Source organism: Rhagoletis pomonella, unplaced genomic scaffold (genome assembly GCF_013731165.1).
Source record: "Rhagoletis pomonella isolate Grant_MI unplaced genomic scaffold, Rhpom_1.0 Rhpom_scaffold_00002, whole genome shotgun sequence".
In the NCBI taxonomy this organism is placed as follows: Eukaryota; Metazoa; Arthropoda; class Insecta; order Diptera; family Tephritidae; genus Rhagoletis; species Rhagoletis pomonella.
The window spans coordinates 34,272,672-34,282,347 of NW_023458556.1; the positions used below are offsets into that span (position 1 = coordinate 34,272,672).

A 9,676-nucleotide genomic window follows, 5' to 3' on the forward strand; every position below is an offset into this window, starting at 1 on the left:
GTTCAAATGTGAGTGCCAAATTTTTATTTAGCATTTTTAAGGAATTACATTTTAAAGGTCTCATAAAAATGTAGCTTTAATTGTGTTTTAGCACTCTTTTTTTAATGTTCATATGATCTTAAAACCAAATTTACTGACTACTTAGATTTAGTCCTATATCTATACATATATATGTACATTCTAATAAAACCCGCGCTATGCTACAAATATTTTAAATAACATTTTATTTATATTTTTATACACGTTTCTAGGCGTTTAGGAAAAAGGGTACCAATCTAATCGCCTGCCTGGTTTTGCTGTTGTAGCTCTACGGCATGCCAGTCCAGTATTTCATTGTTATTCCACACTTTTCTGCCTGGAATTTTTATTTACTTCTTAAAAAAATGTTTCGTTACATACATACATAAATATGTGCATATCGTACACCCTCTTTAAATGAGGCACAACTCAAAAATCATATCCGAAAATATAACTTATTGTAGGTCGTACAGGCACAAAGCAATTAATACTAAGGCAGCTATGACAGTACTGTTCAAGTAAGATAATATAATAATGAAGAAAAATAAATATGCTTTAATTGGAGATACATAAAGTAAACGAATTGATTTATGCAAAAGAATCGACCTTATTTTTTTTTTAGTTGTGCCTTATTTTGAAGAGCTTGCGCGATATACGTACATATAAGCAATGAACCTCAGCATGAAAAGTGAGCTTAAACTCCGACTCGATTTTCAGTACAAATTCTTGAGCTTGGACTCACTTCTTCGTCAGTGCAAAAATTGTGTCTGAGCTTTTAAGCTCACTTTTTATGTCTGAGGCCCACTGTCTCACCATTTTCATCTAACTAGCCTGCAGCATTTAAGAGCATTTATCGACACAAAGCATATTTAATATACATACATACAGACATACATAGATACATATGTACATATGCAAATAGTTATGGTCATTCATATTATTTTCGCTTAAATTTTTAAGTAAAGTCCTTGTCTAATGCTTATAAATGTAAACGCACCATTAAATATTTGTATTTGTTTTTTTTTTTTGTAGCTTTCAACTATGTATTTATTTTATATATTTACTTGCTACGTATGTACATACACACATGTAAAATTAAATGCATATACACACATAAGTTATGTTCTGGTATGTATGTATATGCAATTTATAACTTATGCATTATACACGAGTACGATTACGTTAGTATTGGCTTGTGTGCTAATTTAGTCGAATGAAGTACGTTACATAATAATTATTCTTCTTTTATACATATCTTATGTGTTTTTCAATAATTGTATGCATGTATGTACTATCCATTATATACCCAGATTCGTAACAACAACATTAACTGGAATCTTAAAACCTACAACTACTATGAAACAACGACGCTACTGACCGTGCGCTTAAGTATTATCAACCATCTCCAGCTTGAACCCAACAAACTATATACTCGTGCAACCCCAATTAGTTTTGAAGCCAAATATTCTTTCTTAAACTACTCGAGATTTAAATCTTATACTCGTTCATATATACATATGTATGTACGTATGTATGTACTAATTTTATTCTTTAAAGTTTTTGGGTCGTTGCCTCTTACAGTTCTGTCACTGCATAGTTGGAGTCGTCGGTGATGGCGGGCGGTGGTGGGGGTGGCAAATCATCATCATCGTCCAGATTATTTGCCGAACTGCCATTGTGTAACGGTAACGTAGTGGCGCTGCTACTGTTGTTGCTGCTGCTGCTATTATTGCCGCTATTGTTGGCACTGCTGTTGTTGCTGGCAATGCTGCCATTGTTTGCGCCGTTGTTGCTTTGTTGGCAATTGTTGCTGTTATTGCTTTTCGAGTTTATGCTGTTGTTATTATTATTATTATTCAATGCATGACCGGGTTTGAGTGGCGAATGAATGGCACCTCCACCACCACCACCACCACCACCAACCACACTAACGCCACTCACACCGATAGTACCCACTTCAGTGGTTGCCTCCAGCGGTGGCGGTGGCAAGGGCAGTGATGAATCGTCACTCGAAAGTCGAATCTCCCCTGTTGTGATTGTTCCGTTTGGAATTTGGTGTAGTTGTTGCTGCTGTCCACTAGTAGCATGTTGTGGGTCAGCGTGCGCGCTCGCATTCGATGGCGGCGACGATGTAGGTGTGCCAATTCGAGGCGGTGGTATGGCTTTCATTTGTGGTGGCAGTTTCATTGGTGGCCGCTGCAGCGTCCTGTGGCACAATAAATTACGATATTAGTGATTTTTATCAATACGTAGTACTTATAATTATGTTTTTTTAAATGGATGTTCATAGCTTAGCAGATTTTTCCAAGTTTATAGTGGGAGAGTGTGCGATAGAAAAAGGACTGCAAAAATGGGATGGCTAAATATGCGAAGGAATCTTGATATTAGCCACAATCCGTAATGACCATTCTGTTAATCAACTTCATTGACTGTATTGTTTTCAATTTGGCAGATAAAATGCGATATTTTCATTGTAGGATTCTCGAACTATACAAATAAGGCGAAAAATATGGCTTGGCGGTGAAAAATTTCCTAGAGAAATAATTACTGGGCATACAAAAAGAGTCCCTGCTTAATGGAACAATCCTCACTTTTATGATTTGCGAAAATCGATTTGTGAACGACTTTAGGCTATTTAAGTATTTCCTTATTATTTCATATTTCATATCTTTTTACAAATCAGTCGATAAATGTTTTATATATGTACATATATGTACATCAACAAATAACTATAATCTTATACTAAATTAACAAAAAAACTCAAATATATGAGCGCTTAATGTAAACTTAATACTAAAGACTTAAGTTAGGAAATGGGAAGCTTCTCTGCTACCAAAGGATTTTCGAGGTCATAAACCTCAATCTAATAAAAATTCAGAAGTGCAATATGAAAACTCGTTTAATTAGTCTTATGGACTCTGCTATGATTTTCTAGACCATAAAACAGAGTGTGATAAAAAATTCTGAAGTGGAATAAGAAACATCTCATTTAAGTTTAAGTAGTTTAGAAAACCAATGTAGGTTTTCGGAGGCCTTTAGAGTAATATGCGTTTAAAAATTCAGAAGTGGAATAAGAATTTCATTTAGTGTTTACATTAAACAATATTCAAGTACATAAGTGAACTCAAAAACGTTTGAAATATAAGGAGTTTAAATGACCATTTTGTAAAAATTTGCTATCACGGTATAATGTGCAAGTAAACTGAGCCGAAGTGACGCGACGGAGCTCCGCGACTGGTTTAGCGCGCTCTAAAACGCTTTATAACTCGGAAAAATAAAAAAGGCCCTTTTTAATTATCGATTCCTATGTAAAAAAGACCAGATCTTTCGATTGAGATGACTAAAAAAATATTAAAAGCGACAATCATTGAGAAAAATTACAAATAAATTTTCGTTTCGAAAACGCATACGCGCCAGCGGATAACCAGTAGAAAAATCTATAGAAATCATAGTTTTCGAATTTTTTCCCCATTTTCTGTCTGCTTCCCAGCTAGTCGAAAAGTAGCTTGTTTTGCACCCCTCAGCGCGCACGGGACATTTGCCCATATACATACATATCGTTCTCCTTATGCCATAAATTGTTTATATCGGATGGGATGGGATGTAAAGATTCTATATACGTATGTATGTATATATGTACAAGGTATAAGTTAAAGTAAAGTTGACGTGGCAACTTATGGTCAGCAGCACACTTAGGACCTCTGTCACGCCCGTTGTGGCACCACTCAGGATTTTTACATCCCATCCTATATAAACCAATTTGTGGAGTTTACCAGTAAATATATAATACAATGGCAATCTTGGTAACGGAAGTACCCAAACTTATCATGAAATTGATCGCACTTACTTTGAGTAACTCTGTTGCTGCTGATAGATCGACTCAACCTTAGCCGGTTCGGCGTCTTTCGGTATCTCAGGCAGTGGACAGTTCAGTATCGAAGGTTTATACTTTGGATCAAACTTGCCGCCTTGTCGCAGAGTTGAGCACTTATAAATCTGTTTGTCGCGATCGTAAATTGCCGTTTCCATGGCAGACGTAGCTGGTATATCACGATGATGTAGTCCATCCTGTGGTGACTTTATTTGATTGTGTTGCTGCTGCTGTTGGTGTGGTGGCGGTGGCTGTTGTTGCTGATGTGGCGGTACATGATGAGGCGGTATCTGTGGATGTCCTTGTGCTTGCGAGTTCTGCTGTCGACGCATCGTTGCCATATTCGAGACATAAATTGAGCCTTGGCTAACAGCCACCAATGGTTGGTAGATGGAATGCGGATTACCATTTGGCTGTAGGGCAGCAATATGTGCCGGTATTTGCTGATAAATTTGACCATGCTGAGCTGCTGTCATTTGATGTGGTGGCGGATGAGCAGCTGTGCCATATGTACCATACTGTTGAGCAGCCTGTTGTTGTTGATGATAGATGGCATGTTGGTGTTGAACAGCAGCTGCAACGGCGGCATGCGAATGTGGATGCGGATGGTGACAGTAGATCGGTTGACCGGCCAATTGTTGAGCTTGCTGTTGAGCGAGTTGTTGCTGTGCTGCTTGTTGCTGTGCTGCTTGTTGCTGCGGTGTTAATGCCGGCTGACTTCGTGCGGGATCGCTACAGGCTACTGGTGATTTTCAGTAAAAATCATTGGCTTCCAAAGTTTTGCATTGTTTGCTTAATGTAGCATATTTACCGTTATTGGGACCTGCAATATGGGCGAAAAGAATGTTAGTGAGGAGCGAGAGGCGGAATGGGGGAAGTGATTGAGGCAAAAATGCGAAAGAGCAATACGTGATTTGTAATAAATGATAAGTGCAAGTAGGAAATGGATTAAACTACTTTGAAGAGATGAGGGTTGTCTGTTGGTCGCATGACGCAGGTTCCAACACACTTACCAGTCAAGTGGGTAGGGCTATGATTGTGCGACGGCAAACGACCTAGCGTATGCGTGCCCATAGCCCTCATGTTCTGCTGCATGTGTGCGTGCGCCATCATCTCGTGCTGTTGCCGCTTCGATGGGTGCTGCAAGGTGTGGGAGCCACTTATGACCGGCGGACTGAAGTGCCTATAACGGAGGTTCGAACAAACAAATTTAAACAAATCTCACTTGAGGGACATGCTCACCCGTTGTGATTGCGTGGCAATGTGCGTGCCGCATTCATCATCTGTTGATGATTTTGTGGCGCTGGATGCGATATATACGACGGCTCGTCAACCTGGGCGTAATCATTTCGCTTTCGTATGTAGATCCAAGTGTGCGAATCAACCCAAACCATAATCGTAAGCAGTATAGCGGCGATAAAGCTAGCAATCAACATCAGAACCAACCCTAATAGTCCGCCCTCGCAGAGGCCTCTTGCGGCTGCCAAGAAATTGTGATGTACAGCCTTACAGTCCACCAAGGCTGTGAGTTGAGTGAGTAGCCGCTCACTACTATTTAAATCCGCATTAACAGCACCTAATTTCGGTTGCAAACCCGACGATTTGAAGAGTACCAAGGAAATCTTCATTACAGTAGCCATGGCGCTACGTGCGTTGTTTAAAGAATTTTGCGACTCGCGAAGCCGTTGGGTAAAAGGATTAGTGTGCCCGGGTTCACATTGAGTATAGTGCAAAAGAACATTGGTCGGAAGATCGCGTGGGGAGGTGGATACCAAAAAATCAGCCGGATTAATGCAGAGATCTCCAACAGCAACCGATGAAGAAAGGTAGAGGCCAGACATCAGCCAAGAGCCGGTGACCGCCAGCAAACCACAAACGCTAAATAATATGAGCGCACAACGTGAATGACGTGCCACACCTACCAACAAAACGGCACAAAGCACCAATAGCAGAGCGAGCGTGGCCACCGTACCCGGCCAACGAATGAGCTCCCATTGATCGCCACGCTGGAAGAAGTGTTAAGGCATACAAATTTGCTGTTTGTAAAAAATGGGGATCAAATATTTTAAAACCAAACATACCGAAAGAAAGTGTGTCATGGAAATGCCCAACAGTGGTCGACGTATATCACCAGCAGCATTAGTGGCCAACGTCACATTGCCTTGCACAATATTCAATGAGACGAAGAGTATGGAGAGTGCAGTCTGATTTGAGACGGGTTGATCGAAAATGTCGGCCAACTCAACCAGTTGTGGCCGTATACGATTCTTTAAAGTATTCTCCAATATGTGCGTCTGATTGCGGATAGTGGTTACCAAATTATCAACCTTGCGGCCAGCAGTCAACACTTCAAGCAGGCCATTATGAAGATCATCGTTGCCATATAAACCTGAGGAATGGGAAGGGAAAGCAATATATATTTGCATACAAAAAATATTTAACGGTTACAACTTTTTGAGTGTTTTATTAATCTACAACTTCAGATCGTGGGGTGTATCTTCATGCCGTCCTATAGTTTTATGCCACCCGCAAAATCGCTATGTATGTATGAAGGAAAGATGAGACGTAACACTCACATCAATGCTTAATGCGACTAACTAAGAAATAGATGCACCCACATATCGGTCACTGTAAAATCTCGAACGACTTTACTGCATTTCCTACAACCGATTGCATCCCACCTACCCGTTCTATCAACATTCAAATACATAACCCCTCAAGGTAAAAGCGGACACTGGGGTGGCCCAAAATAAGTAAAGTTGCAATTTGTATGCTCTCAAAAAAAAAATTCTTTAGACTCAGCGGCGTATTGTGAATGTTTTTTTTTTTGCTTCGGTCTAATGTAAATATGTACCCATCTTTTCTAATGACTCCGAAATGGACCTATACATTTATAGTACATGTGACGAAAACCAATATAGTTTCTGTTGATTTGTTAAAACATGTGTATACATAGCGTCACTAGACACGAATAAAGTCGCGCTAGCGTTTCGACGGCGAAAAAAGACGCATACAAAATTTTACGAAAAAATGCGCTTAAGAGAAACTTCGGCGAAGAAAGACGCCTAACCTAGTTGACAGCGATGAAAAATGCGTAATCATAGATTTATACTTGGCGAAGGACTGTCACTTCAGCACTATTCCCCAAAAACTATTAACGGAATGTACATACTATTACACCCGCGTCCTTCTTGGGCGTCAAATATTTTAACGCGTCTTTCTTCGCCTTCAACTATGTTAAGAGTCTTTCTTCGCTGAAGTTTTTTCGTATGTGCCTTTTTCGCGGTCAACTTTTGAGCTCCCGCCTTTATTCGCGTCTAGTGACGATAGTATGTATGTATGTACATATATTAAACTGCATCACTCCCCATACAAAAAAAACGGTACTGTGCTTCCATTGGAATTATAAAATTTTAAGACGTCCACCAAAATATTTCGGAAAAATATTAAGATTTACGTGAGCTGGACCCATTTGAAAATACCTCCAAAAACGGAGTTTTTATGACTAAAAATAGTTTCTCCATTGACAAAACGGTTTAAGCCTAGAAAATTTGCATAAAAATATTTAAAAAAATTAAAAAAAACTTTCAACGGAATCATAATAATGAGATTTTTGATGCTGTTTTTAACGAGCGTCATTCCAATTTGAATTAGGATATGCTGGTATTTGAAAAAAAAATTGGGACATGAATGACTTTTTTTTTGCACAGAAGTAAAAAGAGTGGGAAAATACCTTTCTACTGAGACCCCGTAAGTTTAAATCAGAATTGTTTTGCCCCAGTCATTCAAGTTTTTCATAAATCAATCTTTGAAAAAAGTAAAAAACAGCATCCAACACTTATTATTACGATTTTATGCAGATTTTTTAACTAATCTGTTTGTCATCTGAGGGAATTTTTTTCTAAAAGTTCTACATATTTTTATTCATAAAAAAAACTTCATTTTTGGAGGTATTTTCAAATCGGTCTAGCTCACGTAATTCTTAGTAGTTTTCCGAAATATTTTGGTAGACGTCTAATAATAAATTTTGTAATCCCGGCGGAAAAAACGCAACTTTTTTTGGTGATGCAGTCTAATGTATAGATGTACATATATAGCTCTCAGTGTTAAGTCGCTCCTTATTTCATTCCTGTACAGATTTAATTATTTTGGTGACTTGGCCTAAATATTCTAATGGTTCCATCGGACACTCTCCCACTGAGGCATACTAGGATTCCATTCGCTTCTTGTATTGAGCCCTTTAACAAATTCTGATCCTAAATCTAAATCAGAAGTGCATCTCCCAATTTCATTAATTCCAAATGCTACCGTTAACTAAAATAGTATATATGAAACGCGACCGCAAATATTTAAAATCTTGCTCCCAGACCATTCTATTGGTAACAATGCAAACATCCGTGACGATTGACTGTCAAATAGCGTGTAACACGCGTCACTTGTTATTAATCATTGATTAGGTAAAACTACGCCTCATAGATTACCATCAAGTAGAAACTGAGTAACTACTAAATATGTATTTAAATAGGTATGAGTATATACATATATTCGTTTTTCAAGGTACTTGAGTAAATTATGCGCAAAGCTAGTTTATATGAGGGTTGATTTTCTGCATATTTGAGTTTAACTTTTGTACAATTCATTCACTCTCAGTCAATAGTACAATAGTAGTTACAACAGAAGTCATTGACTGCCTATACACATACACAAATTTGCATAGTACCCATTTATGTAGTACTTCAAATATACAAACATACTCTACAAAAGTGTGGTAAGGTGTGTCCTGCAAACCAGCAAAACAACTTATTTTCAATGTGGACACACCCAATTCCATAAACATTATTAAAGTTTATGAATATTTCCAAAAAAAATAAGTACAGCTATACTCGTACATACGAGGGGAGGCTGAAAAGTTTTGAGCCCAAGTACCTTTAGGTGTCATTAATATCATGTGGCGCGGGTCTTATTGCTAATATCCCTATTAACATCATTACGCTTTCAGTATGAAAATGGAGTACAGAGTTGTCATCAAATTCCTCACAAAGAACACTGCCGTTACCACTGTTTTTTGGGACTGCGAAAGTATTATGTTCATCGACTATCTTCCTAAAAGCACTACAATGGACGGAGGCTATTATGCCTAATTGTTAACAAAATGCGTCAAGTAGTTGTCGAGAAACGTAGAGACCAAAGAAGTTCTGTTTTTACAAGACAATGGACCCGTGCACGCCGGACGAGTTGCAAGGCATGCGCTGGCCGAGACTGGATTTGATGAAATCAACCACTCACCATACAGTTCGGACCTGGCCTCCTGCTATTACTTCCTATTCACCAATGTGAATGAAATCTTCCGAGGATGAAGATTTTCGAGTGAAAAAGAAATAAAGGCAGCAGTAGACGAGCATTTCGAAGACAAACATGGCGAATACTTTTCGCTGGCTTAAAAGCACTTCATGATTAATGTAAGGAATGCTTTGAAGTAGAGTGAGATTATATACATGGAAACATAAAATTGTTTTGAATTTCTATCAGCTACAAAACATTTAGCCTCCCCTCGTATAAATGTACATTCGTACATATGTAGTTAGAAAAGGTTCACCAACAAAGTGAAATTTAATTTGCTTTGTTATTAACTTTGAGCTTTTTATAAACTTTCAACGAATTTTTAATAAAAAAAGAGGAAACATATTTTGTAAACAGTTGACAAACTTTTATCCCATTTCATGTTTTTTTAATTGCAAACCCTTTGCCAATCACCACAGTTTTTAATTAAGTTGACATCACAAATTT

The 9,676-nt window shown here is 38.2% G+C and overlaps 1 protein-coding gene across 5 annotated transcripts in view; it reads right to left on the reverse strand.

Annotated features, from left to right (window-relative positions):
* Window positions 1-1,087: 1,087 nt before the first annotated feature.
* The window catches only part of LOC118733506 (protein tweety), a 25,829-nt gene continuing 17,240 nt past the window's right edge, over window positions 1,088-9,676 (reverse strand). For 3 of the 5 annotated variants that reach the window (XM_036462917.1, XM_036462916.1, XM_036462915.1), the window contains exons 4-9: window positions 5,971-6,278; window positions 5,132-5,895; window positions 4,903-5,072; window positions 4,701-4,712; window positions 3,866-4,631; window positions 1,594-2,224 (exon numbers count right to left, since the gene is read on the reverse strand). In XM_036462917.1, coding sequence (XP_036318810.1) covers window positions 1,594-2,224; window positions 3,866-4,631; window positions 4,701-4,712; window positions 4,903-5,072; window positions 5,132-5,895; window positions 5,971-6,278 — 2,651 coding nt within the window. Of the gene's footprint in view, window positions 2,225-3,865; window positions 4,632-4,700; window positions 4,713-4,902; window positions 5,073-5,131; window positions 5,896-5,970; window positions 6,279-9,676 lie in introns of all 5 variants that reach the window. The other 2 variants (XM_036462919.1, XM_036462918.1) reach the window with 2 other exon arrangements.